Source organism: Cannabis sativa, chromosome 4 (assembly GCF_029168945.1).
Source record: "Cannabis sativa cultivar Pink pepper isolate KNU-18-1 chromosome 4, ASM2916894v1, whole genome shotgun sequence".
NCBI lineage: Eukaryota > Viridiplantae > Streptophyta > Magnoliopsida > Rosales > Cannabaceae > Cannabis > Cannabis sativa.
The window spans coordinates 46,041,943-46,064,564 of record NC_083604.1 but is presented as its reverse complement, the minus strand read 5'-3'; the positions used below and the strand labels follow the sequence as shown (position 1 = coordinate 46,064,564).

General features: G+C 34.2%; 3 protein-coding genes across 4 annotated transcripts; 1 reads left to right on the top strand and 2 right to left on the bottom strand.

Annotated features, from left to right (window-relative positions):
* Nucleotides 1-9,167: 9,167 nt before the first annotated feature.
* LOC133036955 (uncharacterized) lies at nucleotides 9,168-9,653 on the top strand. Its single transcript, XM_061113738.1, has 2 exons — nucleotides 9,168-9,352; nucleotides 9,450-9,653. The coding sequence occupies exons 1-2, from the start codon at nucleotides 9,185-9,187 to the stop codon at nucleotides 9,651-9,653; spliced, it is 372 nt and encodes a 123-aa protein (XP_060969721.1). The 5' UTR covers nucleotides 9,168-9,184.
* Nucleotides 9,654-10,533: 880 nt separating this feature from the next.
* On the bottom strand, nucleotides 10,534-11,362 carry LOC133036503 (uncharacterized). Its single transcript, XM_061113045.1, has 2 exons — nucleotides 11,116-11,362; nucleotides 10,534-10,960 (listed from the first exon to the last, which is right to left on the bottom strand). The coding sequence occupies exons 1-2, from the start codon at nucleotides 11,161-11,163 to the stop codon at nucleotides 10,694-10,696; spliced, it is 315 nt and encodes a 104-aa protein (XP_060969028.1). The 5' UTR covers nucleotides 11,164-11,362; the 3' UTR covers nucleotides 10,534-10,693.
* A 314-nt stretch (nucleotides 11,363-11,676) lies between these two features.
* Nucleotides 11,677-13,571, bottom strand: LOC133037237 (uncharacterized). 2 transcript variants are annotated; one of them, XR_009687355.1, is made up of 3 exons: nucleotides 13,184-13,571; nucleotides 11,851-13,071; nucleotides 11,694-11,758 (listed from the first exon to the last, which is right to left on the bottom strand). XR_009687355.1 is itself a non-coding variant. In XM_061114144.1 (2 exons), the coding sequence occupies exon 2, from the start codon at nucleotides 12,673-12,675 to the stop codon at nucleotides 12,187-12,189; it is 489 nt and encodes a 162-aa protein (XP_060970127.1). In that variant the 5' UTR covers nucleotides 12,676-13,071; nucleotides 13,184-13,571; the 3' UTR covers nucleotides 11,677-12,186. The 2 variants fall into 2 exon arrangements, 1 of the variants encoding a protein (XP_060970127.1); XM_061114144.1 differs by having other exon boundaries at nucleotides 11,677-13,071.
* Nucleotides 13,572-22,622: the final 9,051 nt, after the last annotated feature.

Genomic DNA, 22,622 nt, shown 5'->3' with positions numbered 1-22,622 from the left:
CCTCATTAATTAATTGTGGAATTAAAAGTGAAGTGAATCATTGTGAAATCACAACTGCAAACAGAAAGAAAATAGACTTAAAATAATATAGTAGAGTTACATACAACTACATATATAATGGAGCTAAGTTCTTCAATCTCATTAAATGGCCTAACAAAAAGTTGATAGAACGACCATATGAGATGAGTTGTAACAAAAGTACACTATATATATATATATAAAATACCACGATTGAAACCGAACGGATGTTCAATCAAGTTCTATAACTTGAGGGAACTTCCGTTGAGACGGAGGGCTATGGTCTCTGAACGGGGACTTTGGTCATGAAGGACTTTCTCTTGGAGTAGTGTTTGGTGATTTTTGTTTTACATGAAGTGGGTAGTGGGGTATGGACACCTCGGTGTAGTCGAGAATGTCATCCATGATACCCTCTAATTTTTCTCTTGAAGTGTTGGCTTCTTGCATGGCGTGGGCTGAATGGTACAGGTGTTCCGCCAGTTTGTATGACTCCTGCTTGGCCTCCGTGGCTCGTAAATGTGCCTTCCTTATAAGTTTTTCGTGTTCGTGGAGAACAGACTCGAAACTTGCACAGTTAGGACATCCTGAAATGGAGGCTGAACGGAGTCTTGGACTCCGTGACGGTGTACCTACGGGTCTTGTGGAAGAAAAAGGATGCGGTGGGGATTTTTGAGGACTTGTTTCAAAAGGGTTGAAGTTTTGGTAAGGGTCCATTTGATTTAGGAAATAGTAAAACGGGGTTTGAAAAAAATGGTGTGTTTGGATAACCTAACCTTTACTTATATAGTGGTTTGGTGGGTTGATGTACACGTGATTGGGTTCATGTAATAGTAATGGATTTTTTTTCCCAATTTAACCATTTAATGGTTAATTAATTTTGACAATGGTAATATCCACTTACGACAATCTGAGAAATCTCAATTTACCCATTTATTAGTTAACCAATTTTAATAGAAGGAGAAGGTCAATCAAATCCCACAAACAAAATCAAAGCAATATCGGGAAAGTACTATGTGATGTGACATTTTTATATTAAAAACAAATATACATACGGTTTTCTGATTTAAATAATAATTTCCAGAATTAAAGTAAAAATAAAATGCTTTCAAGTATTTAGTACACATGGAAGACATAATGAATGAAGTCAATTGATTTATTACGGCCGTATAAAAATGTCACATCACCATCTTGAAATAATAAGTACATGGTTTAAATGGTGAAATTAAAAATGTGATATGACATCCACTCATTTTAGTAGTCAATAATTTATTAAAATTTGACATCATAATCGTTGTTGGTACCACTATCATAGTTAATTAACTTAGTTTTGTTAATTTTGTTGGGTAATACTATCATAGGGACTACTATCATATTAAATTTGACCTAATTGATTTGTCCAAATTTTAATAAGAAAAATGTCATATTAGTATATTAGGGCCCAACAAATATTAAATCTCCTTAAGTAATATAGGTAGGTTTCGTGTTTGCATACAGTATCTTAATTAACTCAAATCAGGGAATCCCATGAGATCTGCATGTACTGAGTTTGATTTGACGTTACACTGTGAAATCGCTGACGTACGTTATTTAAAGTATAGGAAATACTCCATTTAATGTCAGTGAGTACACTGTGGGACCGTACACAGAAAATTAAATATTGATAAGACAACAATTGGTTTTTTTAGTGAGTATGAACAAATTAAAATTAGAGGAAATAGTCCATACTTGGTTAAGAAGATTACAATATTTGGACAATTTTTAAATAATTCCCAACAACATAAGAACGTGGAGTATTAAGAATGGGTAGTAGTCCAAATTTAGTACAACTCCTAAATAGGAAATGGTTTAAACTGTATTAAAATAAGTATTGTACGAATAAATATGTTCGAAATTATAGTTTACATTTCACAAAAAATTCTAATTATCTCATTAAATTCAAATATTGAGTAAACATAATTGGACCATACTGTATTTACGATGTGAAGTACTGTGCACATATATTCATGTACGTTATTTTCAAACTTAAAGTTATTGAGATATGGGAGATCCAGCTTCTGACTTACATTGAAATACGTTCCAAACATATTTTCATATAATTTATTTCTATGGCTGTTGAAAATTATTTTTAGGGTTGGAAAGACATACGTAGAAATACGTTATTAGAATAAATAAATCTTTTATATTTGCTAATTAATTTGTAGGAACCACATTACAATTTTTCACATCTTGATTACAATAAAGTATTCAACATTACAAATTTCCAATAATAAAAGTGAACAACCAACTAACATTACCATGAAGTTGTTATGAATCCGTGTTGGTGAAATTAATATTAAATATTTACATATAAAACCTGATTTGACTACACTGTACAACCTATCAATGAAGATGACTTTGTGAATGCATTGGAAAAAGGCATTTGGAAAAACCCAACCAAATGGTGATGTGAGTTCAAGTTTCAAATGAAATATTTAAAAATAATAATTAATAATTTCGAAAGTATTACTAACTACTTGATAGTTATATGTCGTTATTTTACTAATATTTTACCATCAATCCGTATAAGGTCACATTAGTAGGGTGTACGAGCTACTTTGAAAACCCTAGCTCATCCACTTATTTTATTATGGAATTATTTTTTAAAAAATCTGACATTGCAAGTGTTGTTCATAACTTATTGGAAATATTGAAACTCAATGGCACATATTCGGTCAACATAGTTCCATTCCAAATAAAATTTAAGTTTACAGTTACAAAGACATACACAATAGAACACAATTTGTACATAACATAGCTGTATCTCAAAATAAATTTAATTAGGATGTTTTATTTTACATTGAAAATATAGATTATATTGAGATTACTATAATATCGGTACTGTTATCACATGATGCTTTATCTGACTCAAGATTTTAGTTTTCCACCCCGCGTGTCGATTTTGCTCCAGTGTTTGGCGCACCGACAGTTGTATCAAATATGATAACACTCATCCCTCGATGGCCTTGTGGACTGCGGGAGGTTGGGCGAGGTTCGATTGGATGGCATATTTGGCGGCGTCTCAAGTAGTTCCGTCCAGCCTAATCCACCCATCCGAACCCTTCGTCAACATTACCTGAATCTGCATGTAGTACGTACATAAAATTTCTAAGAATCAATTTGTAATAATATACTATTGAAATAAATAGACAGAAATAGTTGAGTTATTACCCAGATTTGTTATGAGATGATTGATTGAATTGCTGAAATTTCCTTAATGCATCTACAACACACGGTTGTAGTGCATACTAATCCTTCTGTTTACACATCTTCACTTCGGTGCAACAACAATACATAATTTATTTTTTCATATATTATCCCTACACATACGTCTACAGGAAGGGAGTGACTTCTCTAGGAAAGAGAACAATACTAAATTGAGGTGTGAAGGAGTAAGGACAGGTAGAGGGGTATATATAGTACTTGTGGATGTGATTGTGTTGTGTAGTCTTTTCAAAAATTAAAAAAAATAATTAATACAAACTGGTACGGCTAAAGATGGGGTGATATGACACCAATATAAATCAGATTTTGTCAATGCATTGAAAACCGTTAGTTCAACATACCCAACCAACTAATAAATTTTCCTTGAAAGACGTAATTTGAACCAACCTATTGACCGGTTTTGTTATGGTTTGGTTCAGTTTGTACGTGTAAGAAATTAGTACAATTTGTGAGAAAAATAATTGTTATTAGTTTGTATTGGAATACTAATTTCCAATAATCAGTTGACATGTGTAGGATGTATTACCTTCTTTAATAAAATAAAAAATATTTATTTAAATATACAAACCTTTGAAGTCAATATGAATGAAAATAATGTTTTAATTTAAATATACATTTTGACTGGGTTAATATCAATGAAACTTAAATTACCTTTGTTTAATTTTTGTCTTATGTTAATAAAAACTCCTACAGTACATATGATGTGACATATAACTATGTAAAACTCAGCCAAGTACGTTTTTATAATAAAATAATAATTTCAACACTTAAAGTAAACAACAAATCCTTCAAAACCCTAATAAACGATTTTAAATAAATGAGGAAGACCTTTTTTGTATTTTAAAATAATAAACATTTTAATAATATTTTCCCATCACTCCATATACGGTCAAATCAGTAGGTTGTACTATCCACTTGAATAACCTAAAATAAAAATTACGTAGAAATCTGTTATTACTATAATTAAATTATTCAACTAATTCTGTTCGTAATAAAATTACAGAATTTATTAAAAAGAAAATCAAGTAATATAGTACTATTTATTTTTTTGATCTAAGTCAAATATTATATGTATATTTTTTAGTACAGTTTTCTTAAAAAAAAATGATTTTAATAATTAATTAATATCTCATTGATTGGGACAAGATACCGTAAAATACGGTTGTTTAATTTTTGGTATAGTTTATTAGTGGATTTAATATAAACCAGTTAACCATGTACATCTTCAGATTGAGCGTCAAATAAAAATAAAAGACAAATTATGCAACCAATTAATTATCATAATTATTTTAGTACGTAAATTGATTAATTATCATTATTATTTGATACTGTAAACATACATTGTATTGAGATGAATTTGTACATATACTATAACATCGGGACTCTTATTACATGAGGAAGCAATTTGACCTAAGACTGTAAAAAACGCTGACATTTGCCTCCCGCATATCTTTTCTTCAAGGGTCTGGCGCACCGTTGTGTCAAATATTATAACACTCATTCCACGGTGGCCTTGTCCACTCGGGAGGTTAAGGTTCGGTAGGATGACATATCTGGGTGGCCGTTTTGGAAGTAGTTCCCTCCACCCTACTCCACCCATCCCAAACCTTCGTCAACATTTCCTGAATATACATGTACCACATACATAAAATTTTTAAGAAACAATTTGTAATAATATACTATTGAAATAAATAGACATAAAGAGTTGAGTTATTACCGAAATTTGTTATGAGATGATTGATTGAATTGCTGAAATTCCCTTGATGCACCTACAACACACGGTTGCAGTGCATACCAATCCTTCTGTTTACACATCTTCACTTTGGTGCAACAACAATACATAATTTATTTTTTTAATATATTATACATACGTCTACATATAGGGAGTGAGTTGTCTAGGATAGAAAACAATACGAAATTGTGAAGGAGTAAGGAGAGGTAGAGGGGTATATATAGTACTTGTGGATGTGATTGTTGAGTGTAGTCTTGACAAAAATTTAAAAATAATAATTAATATAACCCTAGGTACGGCTACAAATAACCCAAAGCTATTTATTTGACTTTTTCAATCCCTTGAAAAACGTAATATCAACAAACCCAACCCCCTACTAACTTTTCCTTGGAAGACGTAATTCGAACTAATATGCATGCTCGGTTTTGTTCTAGTTTGGTTGACTGTGGTAAACAAAAATTATGTATTTAAATAAGGTAAATGTTGTTCCCATTGTTATCACATGTAGCAACAAATATCCTAATATTATGTCCAAATAAACATGTGTGGCCAAATGAATAAGAAATTAAATTAGGATGTTTAATAATAATGAAAACTCAATATTTTTTTTAATACGATTTTAATATTTCATTAAAATATTATTCGTTGGAATAAATATTGCAATAATTTTTGTAAGATTACATTAACGTATTAATCGTTGGAATCAAGATTATAATAATTTTTTGAATACTATACAAATATAGATATTTAATAACAAAATCGTTTAATGTTATGAATACAATAGTAGTTTGAGACAAGAAGTGACTCTAGTAATAAAGTCAGGAGAATAGTGAATCCGGTACGCTTCATGATGAACTGAGTACATACTCAGCCCAAACAACCTAAATTCATAGTGCGACTTCTGCCATACTGCATCGGTGTCACTCTGTACAACCCTAGGTCAAACTTGATTCGGTGAGTTCGTTAGAAGAGGAGTGACTCCGGTACCCAACAGCAAACTTCACTACATACTGTGTCACCACGCCCGTAAACACCGCAAGTGACAGCGTCTGTACTACGAATGGTTGAGTGTCGCTCCGTACAACCCTAGGTCGAACTGGATTCGGTGAGTTCGTTAGGAGGATAGTGACTCCGGTACACCAAAGCTAACTTGACTACATACTCTGTGTCACAGGGCCCGTAAACACCGCAAGTCACAGCGTCAGTACTACGAATGGTTGATTGTCACTCTGTACAACCCTAGGTCGAACTTGATTCGGTGAGTTCGTTAGAAGAGGAGTGACTCCAATACACCAACAGCAAACTTGACTACATACTCTGTGTCACAGGGCCCGTAAACACCGCAAGTCACAGCGTCAGTACTACGAATGGTTGAGTGTCACTCCGTACAACCCTAGGTCAAACTAGATTCGGTGAGTTCGTTAGGAGGATAGTGACTCCGGTACACCAAAGCTAACTTGACTACATACTCTGTATCACATTAACCAAAAAACACCGCCAGTAATAATGTGAGTACTATGAACGGTTGACTGCCGCTCAGTAGAACCCTAGCACGAGAGGATGTTCAGTGAGTTTGTCAGGAGGATAGTGAGTCTGGTACACCAATGGTAACCTGAGTACTTACTGTGTGACATTAACCAAAAAACACCGTCAGTAATAGTGTGAGTACTATGAATAGTTGATTGCCGCTCAGTAGAACCCTAGCCCGAGAGGATGTTCAGTGAGTTCGTCAGGAGGATAGTGAGTCCGGTACATGAATGGTAACCTGAGTACTTACTGTGTGTCACATTAACCAAAAAACACCGCCAATAACAATGTGAGTACTATGAACGGTTCACTGCCACTCAGTAGAACCCTAGCCCGAGAGGATGTTCAGTGAGTTCTTCAGGAGGATAGTGACTCCGGTACACCAATGGTAACCTGAGTACTTACTGTGTGTCACATTAACCAAAAAACACCGCCAGTAACAATGTGAGTACTATGAACGGTTGACTGCTGCTCAGTAGAACCCTAGCCCGAGAGGATGTTCAGTGAGTTCGTCAGGAGGATAGTGAGTCCGGTACACGAATCGTAATCTGAGTACTTACTGTGTGTCACATTAACCAAAAAACACCGCCGGTAATAGTGTGAGTACTATGAACGGTTGACTGCTGCTCAGTAGAACCCTAGCCCGAGAGGATGTTCAGTGAGTTCGTCAGGAGGATAGTGACTCCGGTACACCAATGGTAACCTGAGTACTTACTGTGTGTCACATTAACCAAAAAACACCGCCAGTAATAGTGTGAGTACTATGAACGGTTGACTGCCGCTCAGTAGAACCCTAGCCCGAGAGGATGTTCAGTGAGTTCGTCAGGAGGATAGTGAGTCCGGTACACGAATGGTAACTTGAGTACTTACTTTGTGTCACATTAACCAAAAAACACCGCCAGTAACAGTGTGAGTACTATGAACGGTTGAGTGCCGCTCAGTAGAACCCTAGCCTGAGAGGATGTTCAGTGAGTTCGTCAGGAGGATAGTGAGTCCGGTACACGAATGGTAACCTGAGTACTTACTGTGTGTCACATTAACCAAAAAATACTGCCAGTAACAATGTGAGTACTATGAACGGTTGACTGCCGCTCAGTAGAACCCTAGCCCGAGAGGATGTTCAGTGAGTTCGTCAGGAGGATAGTGACTCCGATACGCCAATGGTAACCTGAGTACTTACTCTGTGTCACATTAACCAAAAAACACCGCCAGTAATAGTGTGAGTACTATGAACGGTTGACTGCCGCTCAGTAGAACCCTAGCCCGAGAGGATGTTCAGTGAGTTCGTCAGGAGGATAGTGACTCCGGTACAACAATGGTAACCTGAGTACTTACTGTGTGTCACATTAACCAAAAAACACCGCCAGTAATAGTGTGAGTACTATGAATAGTTGACTGCCGCTCAGTAGAACCCTAGCCCGAGAGGATGTTCAGTGAGTTTGTCAGGAGGATAGTGAGTCCGGTACACCAATGGTAACCTGAGTACTTACTGTGTGTCACATTAACCAAAAAACACCGCCAGTAATAGTGTGAGTACTATGAACGGTTGACTGCCGATCAGTAGAACCCTAGCCCGAGAGGATGTTCAGTGAGTTCGTCAGGAGGATAGTGACTCTAGTACACCAATGGTAACCTGAGTACTTACTGTGTGTTAGAGATACAGATAGTAACAGGATGTTCATTGTTAACTGTTCGAATATTGTTGAAACAAGGATGACATTGTTACCATAACGAACCCCCCGTGAAAAATTGTAAATTTTAAAAAAATATTCCAACATGTAATTTTCGGCTTCACGATTGAGACTATGATAGAAACAGGATGTTCACTGTAGACAACACTAAACTTTTTTTTTGCTTTTTAATAATTATATAATCTTAAAAAAAACTAAATAATTATAAAGAAATATTAATCAAGACTTTTATAAATGTATTTGTTTGTATTTTTATATTTTTAAGTGTGGTAATAATATATTCGGGTGTTTGCAGTGTGGGTTGTGTAGTTTTTAACCTTTTTTTTTTTAAACCAATCCATACATGCGGTTTTTCCAATTTCTCAAACCGCACTCGCACCGCGAAACTAAAAATCGCAGAAATCGCACTGCGAAAAATGGTGCGATGCGGTACAGTTTTTTCGATTTGGACTATTACCAATAATTAAACTATCACAAATACAATAAAACTTGAGCAACATTTGTCAAAAATTAAATTTCAATAAATGTAAATTAAAATATTTAATATTTACTAATATTATTTAATGGATTTAACAAATATTTAGTATTAAAATATGGGACGTACACTGTTCACTCGATGGACCTTGTCAGTTCACACAACACTAAAATATTATTTTAAAAGAAAGGACTGCTTGTGACATGACATGATACGCTTCCCAACAAAACAATCAGTCATGCCCTATTATGTTGTACGAATTAGGTTTTGAAATTGGGGTTTATTTTGGCACCAAGATTGATCAAGTTAAAGGTGAATGTGAGAAAATTTTAAAAAATATATTCATTTTCCCACCACTAACTCATTTGGAACAGCCTATATATAAACAGGTGCCCCTTTCCTTGTGAGTAACACACATTATCTCCACCATAGTTAGAACAAAAAAAAATTGTATACCTCACAAATTATAGTACATCGAACATGGTGGCTGCTGGTGGAGAAGACTCATGCGAGTTCGATGGGGGTGGTCCGCCTTGGAGAAATTCACTTCAGGGACACCCCCATTGCTACTGTGGTGATCTAGCTTATGTTTGGACTTCTAGTAGTAGAGCAAATCCTGGTCGTCGATTCTTCGGATGTCCACACTATGTAAGAGTTTTGTCTTTTTAGATTCAAAAGTACTTCTCATTTATGTTTTCTGTACTTAGGCAGCCATGATAAACTAATAGGGTTATTTTCAACTCAGGAGAACGATGAAAGTCGAGCATGTGATTACTTTTGTTGGATCGATAAATCACATGTTAAGAGAAGTACAGATGCTACACCTGGATTGCGAAACCAAATCAAGATTTTGGAAGAAGATAAGAAACGCAATGAGAATGTTATTAGAAAATTAATTTTTATCATTTTTATTTGCCTTTTCATCATTGTCCAACTTATATTGCGTTAAAGATATGGGTTGTCGCAAAATGCAAATGTTTTGTATATCTTATGCTCTCAAAACTTGTTTAACTTAATTGTGTAGAACTTAATAGATACGTGTGGATGATGACGAAAATTACATTTGGTATGAAGTACCCACTACGTTCTCAAAATTAACATTTGGTATAAAGTACCCACTACATTCTCGAAATTATATGTTTTCTACATTTCTAATTTCTGTAGCAAATTTCCTCAATGGGTTCAATGTGAAGTTGCAAAATTATATGTTATTCACATCTTCGTATTTGTTATGTGAAGTAGCGCAATGAGAATGTTCTATATTCCATATTTTTCCTCATTACTATGTTATAAAAAACCAAATTTAAGGGGGCTATTGTCTATTTACATTTGGTTAAAGTAATGGGAGTTGATATGGTATGGTTTCAATCTTTTTTTTTAATATGTTCTCAAAACTCAGTTTAAAGTTGAATGAGTACAAAGATTTGGTAAGATTTGGTAACTAACATCAAACAATTAACAAGTCACCTTTGTCGTTATTTGTAATGTTATAGTACATGTGTTTTGAAAATTCGGTTTAAACTTTAATGACTACAAAGATTTGGTAAGATTAGGCAACTAACATGATTTCCTTCAAATAATTAAGAAGAAGTCACCTTTTAACCAAAAAAACAAATAAAGAAAATTAAGAAGTCACCTTTGTCGTGATTTCTAATGGTATAGTACAAATCATAAAGTTTTCGGGTTAAATAATTTCTGTGAAGTACAATCAACTACTTCTGAAGTATGGGTACATTGTAAGAGTTGTCATGGTGTGAGTACAAAGATTTGCTAAGTATGGTTTAATATATTCTCAAAACTAAAATAAACCCAAGTCTGTGAACATAATAACCAGTTCCAAACGTCAACTAATAAAAACAGATGTCTAAATCCAAATGCTCCCAAATCCAAACTAAAGAACACACAAATAACACAACCTATGCTCCCAAATCCAAACTACACAACACACTAATAACACAACCTATTAATAACACAAGTGTTTTTTACAGACTATTCACCATATGAAATCTTAGTCTTGCTAGACTGAAACCTAGGGGAGGATCTTAACGGGGGAAACATGTTTGCATGGCGAGACTTCGCTGTACTGAACCGGGGATCGCGTGGAGACTTTGACGGATTGCGCAAAGGGGCCGAGGATGATGCAAATGAGGTGCCTTGTGCAGCCCTACGATCTTCAACCACTTTGGTACGAATTTCATTTTGTTCATCAGTTATGATCCTCGCAGCGATTTCCAAACGTGCCTCAACCGGGTGAAACTGTGGCACAATACAGAAACAAAAACAAAAACTTAGAAAATGTAATTAACTCTAATCAACTTGACAGTAAAACACCGAATAAAATTTAAATTACACAACGTTAATCTCAATCAAACTTGCGTAGTACATTCTGAAATAACTAAACAGTGGTATACCTCATCAACTACTTCTTCCTCATTGGCCACAACCTCCATGTACTTCATGACGTATACACCGCAATCTCGGTCATTGTCTTGTTGAGGAAGCCCGCGATCTTTCCTGTCAATTCCGAAATCCACGAAAGTCACATTCTTCGACCTATTCTCCTCAAACAAAAGGTCCAACGTCGACAACTGCAAACGTATACAATTAGTTAGATTCAATGAAGAATGAGTTCACATCAAACAATGAAATTTTGCAAGTTTACCATTTCTTTCGTAGCCTCCACACAATACTTCTCATGCATTGCGGTGTGTAGGGAGTCCAGAAATGAGACAGCCTTGGACTTCATATTTACTTCGGCACCAAACCAATGTGGTGCACCTTGTAGAGTCAACACTGGCACAAACATCTACAATTGAATAGAGGAACAATAAAGTCAAAAATAAATTGAAATTACAGACCATATAGATATTCGACACTACAATGACCAATATGCATCGCTAACATATCTCAGTTTTCAAAATTACAATTAAGAACGACCATGTGTATATGATGAAGTACCTTGACACATTTTTCGAAGTTGTCTTCGTTAAACAGTTTTGACCACTCCCGGTCTTTCGCAATCCTCTTCACATTAAACGAACCGAGAGTTTTTTGCTGCAAAAGCATTGTTCATCTTGTCAAGTAACAGAAATTACAACCAAACTGAATTACAAAATTTAAAATAAGTTGTACAGCAAAGCAATTACCGAGATGCGAGTGGGCATGTACCAAACACGAGGTTGGTCAGGTAATCGACTATCACGTTCGTACTTGTTCATTAGTATAGAAAAACAGTCAATGATTTGCAACAAAATGAAATATGATTTACACATGTACAATAAATGATACATATTTAGTAACTACTTTGACAGTTACGGATCCCTCAACTTCTCGCAACGGTCGCAACGATGCCATGCACCTCCTATCCACTTCAAACTTTCGAAATTTCGCAAGCACATATCTGATTCAATTGTAATCAATGTAACTGTTATTAAAAATTTCTACAAGTATATGATAATGAGAAATACGAAAATAACATTTACTTACCCCGGATCTAATGTGTTGCTAAAAACAAACTTGTAAAACCCATATTGGTTACGGGGGATCGCTTCCTTCGTCTTGAAAGGCCCGACAACAGTTCTGCCCGACTCAATAAATTGCTCATAGGCCTTATCGTTGAAGTCATCCTCAATTAAAGGCACATTCTCCGACTGTGTCTTCTTTGATTTGACGAGGGCTTTGCCTTTATTCCAGAAAGATGCCACTTCGACTATATCAAAGTCCTCATCGTCGAAGGTCTTATGTGCAGCACCTTCATCTTCAACAGATTTTGTAGCAGATAGTGAAGGCGTACTTACAGATTCCACCACATTTTCCTCGGATAGACCAACAACATTAGTCTTCGAACGGACAGGGGACTTCAACGGGGACTCCTCCACGGCCTGGCTGCACTCCGCCTTCTTCCCCGTTTTCGCAGCAGCATCCTCCTCCAACTCTCGGTCAATACCACCTACACCTTCTCCTTTGTCCATAAATTTCAAAGAAAATGATCTCAACTGAGACTTTAACTCATTGGAGAAGTACTCCTTCAACTCGTTGATAGAGCTAACAAAGTGGTCACTGCTCTTTCTTCCTTCCGAGTCGGAGTAGTAGTTGGGCAATATTACGGGATTCGAAGTGAGCGTTATCTGTTAAACATAACAACGGTTAACAAATTTAATTTTTCAAACCCAAAATAATTAATATCAACTGAAATCACATTACCACATTATAACCAAAATTCGATGTACCTTGTCACTGTTGGGACCCCCATTGTCTTTCACAAATTTGTAAGCGGACTTACATTGTTTACTACCCCAAAAATCAACGGGGAGCACTGTTCGGTCGACATATCCAAAGTTCCACTCCACGTGAGTCAAGTACACCAACTGTGACAAACAAACAATGTATTAGTAATACATTCGACTAATAAATCACAATATTATATTATAAACTTAATAAACACATTTACATAAATGAAAGATAACAAAATCAATGTACCTGGAGGAATAAGGTGCAGCCAGACACATTCTTCGTTGCCTTATTTCAGAATCTAAAAAATTGAGTTCATCAGATACCTGAACCCGACAGTTGCCCAGTTATTGTGGCGAATGTCCCTGGTAACCCTAAGGGAGTGCAAGTACCCCGAAGTGATATCGCAGCCCGTTTTCGGCGCAAGGACTGTCCCTATGACCACCAAAGAAAATTTAATCAGAAATAGGCTGTCTGCCTCAACGCACTCCAACAAAGATTTCTCCAACCCTGTCAACGACACGGTGTACTCGACAACGTTCAATATCTCCTCCAGATATCGAGTGTCACTATCACCCTCAGTGACTACAGGATCCCCTCCGTCGTCCACCCCCAATACAAATCCAGTATGCTAGTGGTCGGGTCAACATGTTTGATTAACCAACTCACTAGTCGGGTGTCAATGTATGGTGCATCCTCTCTGATGAATGATCCAAATCTAGCATTTTGGATCACATCTTTCTGCTCCAGGTTCAGGTTCTTGCAAATCCTGATTAAACGGTTGAAGGAGCATCGACCGTACACAGATGCTTCTACACTTTCAGGAGCAGCCTCTTCCTCATCCACCTCCACTTTCTTCCCCTTGGCATCAGCTGCCTTTGGTTTCATCCCCCTTGTTTGCACCGCCTTCTTAGCGGGATTTGGGTTAGGGTCATAGCTTCTCCACTCAGACTTCTCCTCGTCGGTGAAACCCTTATATTGCACTTTCAATTTGTCGGTAGCCTGTAATATGAGGCAAACTTACATCAACTACAGAGTACATGGAAAGAATCTTAAAGTATGTCAAACAATTACGATGAATTACAGACAATTGACATAAAAAAATTGAGTAACAGTCGACATCAAACCTCTTTCTCAGTTAATCCCTTCTCAGCTGCTCGAAGGGCTTTGTAGTTCGCATTGCTACATATGGACATAATTTCAATCAAATATATAATAAAATAAATGTTAAACATCATTCACACGAGTAAACAACTATCCATCATTCAAAACTTACAAGAAATTTCTCCAAGCAACCGCATTATCGTTCGGCTCGGGGGTGACATCCTTCTTTACGGGTTCAATTCCCCCTTTCATTTTGCGTTTCCCAGCCATGTATGATGAACCTAACCAAATTAAAGATAAACAAATTTAAACGTTAAGGACTACATATTTCAGAAAATACACTATATAAAAATAAATAATTGACCAAAACACAATGAAAATCGTGCATTGTAATCACCTAAAATCACATCAAATCAACTTAACCATTCGGCATTGAAAAAATTCAGATTTCAAACACACATTTCATGCTTCTTGCATGCTACACATTAAAGTACATTAAAATGATGTGAAACTCTTTTCAACTAAATGATTTCCAATACTTAAAAATTATACGACAACACTTCCACAACCAAAACAATGAACAAAACAACACTTAACTACTAACTCCCATAACCAAAAAGTGGTACAAACGAGTTGGTACAATCCGTGAGAACCAAGAACATAAAGCACACACATGAATAGACAAAATTCCCCCAAACTTAACCAATCTAGGTACCTTGTACCTCTTAATTCATGATGAACATAGTACAAAACCAGTTGGAAAACATTTAATATCAGAATTAACAAAACAATGCTTCACTACTAACTGTCATAACCAATTTCAATAACTTCTCCAATAATTGATATACACAAAAAATCAAAACTGCCATAGTTTTTATCAATAGTGTATCTCATTAACTCATGAATCTTCTGTCTAAACCATCCAATTTTTCAAAACAAATTCATAACAATAGGAAAATACAAACTAGAACTTGTAATTAAAGTACAAAAATCACTCACTACCCAACAGATAACCAAAAACATCACATTTGCTAAGTAACATTCTGAACTAAAAAATTTAAGACCATAGTTTCTTTACCTAACTCAACACACGACAGCCATCACCATTTCATTGTTTTCCTTTCTTTCAAAATTTTTTTTGGGTCAATATAGGGCAGCCGAGGGCAAAACATTTGGGTAAAAAAAATACACACGAGAATGACCAAACACGTGAATCCAAAACACTTTCACAATAAAATTGATTTCCGAAAACAATTATTTTTCAGCAACACTGTACATACCAATGCTTACATTATTTTTCTTTCTTTCATTACATTCTTTCGTTAAAAAATTTTCACTGCAAGGGTATAAATTAATCCAACACACTTTCACAATAAATCAACAAACAAAATGGGTAAACACATGAATCGAATCAAAACTACTTCCTAGTACTATGTAAAATTGGGGAACATAAAATGTACCTTCAATTTTCTGCAACCCGTGAATCAAAACTTGTTGAATAAGCAGATTTAAGGCCTGTAAAACGGATGAAAACTACTCAATAAACCAAAAATGGAACAGAAAAAAAAAATACAAAATGCAAATACACGGATTGAAGACCACATCACAATTTTGACAAATACTTTACTATCCAACTTAACCCAAACTGAGAAACAAATTAAGTTCTCTTTTTCCATGAATGACAAATGCATTACTATCCAAATTACCCCAAAATGAGGAAAAAATTTATGTTTTCCTTTTGCATGAATGTTGACTGAGATAAGGTGCAAGGTCAAACGGACAAACTAAGCAAGTAGAAAAAATCAACTATACGGCATACAGTAACCCACAAAAAATAAGAAAATCGACATTAATAGTTTCTGAAAATCGACATTCAATATCCTAAAATAACAAAATTACTTCACTTCTAAACAAACATGACATTTAAATTTGGTTGAAAAAACTTAAAATGCTACTGTGACTAATACATTATCCAAAGTAAATAACAAACAACATGCAAAAGAATAAGAAAATTTCTTGTACAAACCCACCTCGTTCGGAGAAGGAGCCGGAGACAAACAAAACCAAGTGCACCAACTCTGAAAGTACTACAGTTCCCTCTCCCAAAGAAAATGTGAAGAACAAGAAAAAATGGGAAGAAGAAGAAGAAAATTCGAAGAACAAGAAAAAATGGGAAGAAGAAGAAGAAAATTCGAAGAACAAGAAAAAATGGGAAGAAGAAGAACAAAATTCGAAGAACAAGAAGAAAATGAGAAGAAGAAGAAGAAAATTTGAAGAATAAGAAGAAAATAACAACTGCCCTAAAATAAACCTAACTCTTTATACCCACGAAGAAGAAGAAGGAAAGACTAATGTATTTTCAAAATTGGTAACTGTCACGTACATCAAACGTCAATCGGTGTCAGTTTTTTAAAAATTAATTAATTTAAAATACAAAAAACCAACCGGTTACCATTTTTCCCGCCCTAACTACCCCTACTTTAACCCCAGCCCTTAGATCATGCCCCAATTCAATCTAACGGCTACAGTACAATCAGGGATTGTATTCCCTATTTTGGCATAACGGGACCAAATTCTGTCCCTAAAAAATTAATATGTGATATATTTAATATCATATTTAACAATATGTTCAAAAAAAGAATTAATATGTGACAATATTTAACATAATGTTCCAACGCAAAAGAATAAAACCAGATGAAAAATTTAATCATAATCAATGTTCATTTAATATTTGTTAATATACAAAAATAATAATTTATCTTCATATTTTATAATTAATAGCTATAGTTAGTAATAAAATAAAAAGTTTAGCATTTAATGTGATAGCTAAAGATATTACTAAAATAATTATAAAAGTAGATTAAAAACAGTAGCATTTATGGTGATCCAAAATATGTATTATGCTTAGAGATGCACATTTCTCTCATGAGGATCGGTCTTGCCGGGATTCCTTGTCTAAATAGAAAATGAGGTGGAGACAGGGATTACTTTTATGTCCCCGAATGTTAAATGGGGCGGGAATGAGGTCACACTCACCGCCCCAACGGGGACCTATTTAGTATTTTATTTTATATTTCTAGTAATATTTTATTATTTATAATTTATGTTTGTATTTTTTAGTATATTAGTATCTTTTTTTTATGAATTTTAAGTTTTGTTTTGGATAATAATAATTAGATTATTGAATAATAATTAATGCGTAATATTTTAATTTTTATGTAGTTTAATATTTTTATATGTTTAAATTTGTATTATAATTTTTTTTATTAGGGGATTTCTCGTCCTGTCCTCGCCCCCATTAGGGGATTTCCCACCACATCCCCGACGGGAAATAAGCGAGGATGAGAATTAAAATCCTTAACAAGAATGGGGACAGGAGAGCACTCCCCGCTAATTTTCCGCACCGTGTGCATCCCTAATCATGCTACATTGTATGCTAAATATTCGACACAATTTGACATGTGTGATACACTTAGATCATTTCTAATGAAGTGCTAAATAGATAGTGTATTCATTTTTGTACTTTTTAATAAAAGATTTCTCCATTAATGGTGTGTAATTGCTAAATTTGACACATGTTACAAGTTGGACTAAATTTAGCACAAGATATAATATTGTGTCAAATTTGACACACAATAAATACTACTTTTAATTACAATTTTGTCATTATTTATTAAGAAAATGCTAAAAGGCACCACTCGTGTCTAGCTAGCACTCTCCTCGATGTCATACCACATGTAATTAAGTATCGAGTCTCATATAACTTAAGAAAATAATTTTTAAAAAATATTGCTAACTAATTATAAGGTGCCTCCTATAAAAGGTATTGGATACCAGTGATGTCCAATAACAATGCTCAATTATTAATGATCGGTGTAATACATATTTTTTAAGTACAGTATTATTATTAATAATTTTTAAATATTTATTTTATTAATAATTATTAATGATGTTTTGTTTTTTAGAGGAATTTACATCTTAAAATGTTGTCGTCCATTAGAGTACAATTTCAAATGTTGTGCTAAATATAATAATTTTTTATTTATTTGTGTAAAATCTAATATAATATTTACACCTTACACTGTAAATGGTCTTAAAACATCTCCAATGATAATCACTCAAAAATAATATCATGTGGTCCTACCATTAATAACAACCAATCAAAATTTTTGTTTTAAAATAATTAAATATATAATTTTTGTGTTGGCAGCGTGTGTCAAGTTTTGGCATCCATCCAACTACTGCAGAGACGTAATTTTTTTTCTCTCTCGCCATCTCACTCGGACCCACTTATGATATTCTTAATCTAGATTGTAATTAGATGTCTTAGAAAACTTATAATAACTTCTCTAAAACTAAAATACTTTAAAATATTTAAAGAACTCTACTAAAAACACGAGTATTATTATTAGTTACCAGTAGTACCCAATGTTAGACTTTTATTTGGGCTTATATTAAATTTTATTAATTTTTTTAAAACTTGGATTGATTAGATAGTTCTTTGCTGTGTTAGCCCATGTTGTTGGTGATCAATTGTTAATGGGCTTAGCATCTGTGTGTAAAGTCTAGGTGAAGCAGAAGTGTGGGCTTTTCTAGTTGACTGAAGCCTTTGATGAGCAGGCCCAACCCAACTAGGGTTTTGTAGCTAAGTCCCCTCCCTAACTCTATAAATACATATTGTCTCATCACAATTGTATACCTTTTGATAATCAGATAAAATAAACTGCTTCTGATTTAGAGATCTAGGGAGGAAGACTTAGTTGATAGTATTGCACTATCGAATTAGAGTAACTGCTGTGGGTCAAACTGAGATAATTGCTATGGATCAATCAGGTACACATACTTAATTATCATATACTACTATTGTGTTCTATGTTATATACAAATAGATCTTGGGTTAATTGTTAATTTATCTAACATGTGGTATCAGATTGCCTATTGTATATGATTTAGAACCTATAATTAGTATAATTAATTTGTATATGTTAATTATCCATAATTTCATATTAATTTCGTTATTATTTTATGTTGAATTTTTTGATTTTAAATCTTAAAATTTTAGGGGTTTTGTTTATCATTAAATTCTCGTTCTATTGATATATTATATGCATGAAATCATTGTGTATATTAAGAGAATTTTAACTTTAAAATTTTAGGGTTTATAAAATTATATTATGAAATTATAATTTGTGTGTTTTGATTTTATTGTTTTTTATCTAAAATTGATTATAGATAAATCATTATCAATTGTTTAAGAATGTTCCTACATAATTAATTTCGGATTTAAACTAAGATTAGCATTACAATTTTTTTTTTCTTTTGTGTTCTTCAATTTTCGAATTGATTTTAGCAAAACTTTTGCAAATTTAATCTTTAATACTCGAAATTAGTAGCGTAGATCCATTAGAAATTCCATCCCGATCGAAACCCATCCAAAATCCCCACTTTTCGTCGATTTTTTGGCCGGAAAACACCGCCAGACCCGACTGGGCCGAACCGGGTCACGTGACCCGTATAGCAGGATCCGGCTGGAGATTGAAGAAGGTTCCAGCCAGCGAAGCCCACTTGCGGCAGTGGCGCGTGGGGGCGCGTGCGGCCACGTGGGACATCGTTTTTCGACGTTTTTTTTTCCAGCGTGCTTAGAATTTAATTTCTGATTTTTCTATGATTTTTAATTAATTTTTTGACTCCGTTTAATAATTATTATTATTTTAATAATAATTATGTAGTTAAAAAATTATTAAAAATATTTTTTGATAATTTTTCGAAATTTGTCGATCATAGAAAATTTTTTGAGTTTCTTCTCGTTCCATAAGACATAGTCACTCTCTTATTTAATTTATTTTGACTATGTAGTCTCCACCAATTTTCTTATATTCAAATCTTTTGATTATTTGTTGTTCTAAAGTTATAAAACTTGGTTGTTTGATACAAAAATAATGTGTTATGGTGGACACTTTATTTTTGATTATCAATATAATAAAAGCAATTATATATCTCTTTTGGAAATTTGGTTGAAAATTATTAATTTTCAATAATTGTTTTATCACCAAATTTCACATGTTGAAGAAAATATTATATTTTTGGTTGACTATATGTGTAATTACTTGCCCAAAGGTAGTATTTACATATATTAGTTCACATTCCATGAAGTGAGTTAATATTAAATGTATATATTTTAATTATTTGCCCAAAGGTAATAATTTAAATATATAAATTTATTATTATTTTTTGCTTGAATTAATACATATTTTTAAGAAATTTATTTGCCCAAAGGTAATAAAAATCTTAAATGATATGTATTTTTTTTTCTTTGTTGTAACTTCATGAAGGTAGATCATGTGTGTGTTATATTCTCACCCCAAAGGGGAGTTTATAATGACCAGTTGATTCTACAATATTTTCTAATACATTGCTCATATTGCTTATTCAAGTTTTAATTTCTGAATTTTTCAGTCTCCTTTTCTGTGAACAACAATAATGCTTCCATCCATATTTTGAATGCTTCCAACTACAAGACATGGAAACGAGATGTGGAATTTACTTTAGGCATAATGGATTTGGACTTGTGCCTACGAGAAAAAAAACCTGCTGATCTTACTGACTCCAGTACAGCTGCCGAGAGAACTCATCATGCACAATGGGAAAAGTCAAGTCGTCTTAGTCTTCTTACTATGAAAAGATCCATTCCTGAACATCTATTGAGTGGTTTGCCAAACACTACAAATGCCAAAGAGTTTTTCAATGCTGTAGAAAAATTATACGACACTGGTGAAAACGCTGAAGCTGGACATCTTATGGATGAAATGACAACCATTAAGTATGATGAATTAAAAGGAGTGCGAGATTTTATTCTGAAATTGGTGAATGTTCAGTCCAAGTTGAAAGATCATAATATTCCTCTTCCTGACACTTTCATTATTCATCGAGCTCTTCATGCTCTTCCTGCCTCTTTCAGCCTTATCAAGACAGCCTACAACACTTACAATCAAACATGGACTATCAGCGACCTAATTTCTCAGTGTGTAGCTGAAGAAAGCAAGCTTAAAAGGGAGAAGAATGAATCTGCTAACTATGTTTCTCACCTCAAGCCCAACAAAGGAAAAGGAAAATTCAAGAATAAAAATGATGGTGCTACTAAACAGAATGGTAATGGTAAGGAGCATAAGAATAAACAGAAGAATAACAATGGAAAGTCCAAATACTCTAATGTGAAGTGTTACTTTTGTGAAAAATTGGGGCATCGGAGAACGGACTGTCACAAATTTAAGACTTGCTTAGAAAAGAAGCAAGCACAATCAGGTAATACATTTGCATGTGTTTGTTTTGAATCTAATCTAGTTGATGTTCCTATTGATTCTTGGTGGTTAGACAGTGGTGCTACTGTTCATGTTTCTGCTTCCTTACAGGGGCTAAGGGATCTGAGGAAGCCAAGTGAGAGGGAGTCCAAGCTTAAAGTGGGCAATGATGTTGGAGTTGACGTTATCTATGTTGGAACATTTATTCTTGAATTACAGTCTACTGTTAAGATTATTTTTAACAATACCTTTTATGTTCCTACTTTTAAAAGGAATTTAGTTTCGCTTCCGCTTTTGGTTAAACAAGGATATTCTTTTCATTTTGCAAATGATAATGTTGACATTATGCTTGACTCTCGAATTATTGGAAATTGCTTTTATTCTGATGGTCTTTACAAGTTGTCATTGGCTCCTTAAGATTCCTCTTTTAATGTTGTGAATACTGTGGGTAAAAGACCTCATATTAAGGAAACATCCTTATTGTTATGGCACAAAAGATTGGATCATATTTCCAGAGAAAGGGTTGATCGTTTAATTAAATCTGAAATACTTCCTCCTCTTGATGCTTCTGATTGGGATACTTGTGTTGATTGTACTCGTGGAAAATTGACTAAAACAAGAAAGAAGACTGCAAACCGCAGTCAATCTTTATTGGAAATTATCCACACGGACATTAGTGGTCCTTATTCCACCACCGTGTGCAGAAATAAATATTTTATCACTTTTATCGATGATTTTTCTCGTTATGGATTCACCTATTTAATTAAAGAAAAATCTGACGCCCTTGATAAACTCAAAATTTTTCGAAATGAGGTTGAGAAACAATTAGGAAGAGTCATCAAAGTTGTTCATTCTGATCGTGGAGGAGAATATTATGGTCGTTATACAGAATCTGGACAACACATGGGGCTTTTTGCAGAGTACTTACAAGAAACTGGTATAGTTGCTCAATACACTATGCTTGGTTCACCTGAGCAAAATGGCGTTGCTGAAAGGAGAAATCCCACTCTCATGGATATGGTTAGAAGTATGATGAGTAGAACAAATCTTCCAGAGTTTTTATGGGGTGAAGCACTTATGACTACAACTTATATTTTAAATCGTGTTCCCAGTAAATCTGTTCCCAAGACCCCTTTTGAGTTATGGACTGGGCGGAAGCCTAGTCTTAATCATCTTCGAGTATGGGGTTGTCCAGCTGAAGTAAAGATTTATGATCCTAATTTGAAAAAGTTAGATCCGAGAACAAATCGTTGTTATTTCATTGGTTATCCAATGCGCTCAAAAGG

Coding starts and splice junctions, on each gene's coding strand:
- LOC133036955 (XM_061113738.1), top strand. CDS start 9,185: ATGGTGGCTGCTGGTGGAGAAGACTCATGCGAGTTCGATGGGGGTGGT. Junction 9,353..9,449: donor TCTTCGGATGTCCACACTAT/GTAAGAGTTTTG, acceptor TTTTCAACTCAG/GAGAACGATGAAAGTCGAGC.
- LOC133036503 (XM_061113045.1), bottom strand. CDS start 11,163: ATGAAGTACATGGAGGTTGTGGCCAATGAGGAAGAAGTAGTTGATGAG. Junction 10,961..11,115: donor AGGAAGAAGTAGTTGATGAG/GTATACCACTGT, acceptor ATTGTGCCACAG/TTTCACCCGGTTGAGGCACG.
- LOC133037237 (XM_061114144.1), bottom strand. CDS start 12,675: ATGGACAAAGGAGAAGGTGTAGGTGGTATTGACCGAGAGTTGGAGGAG.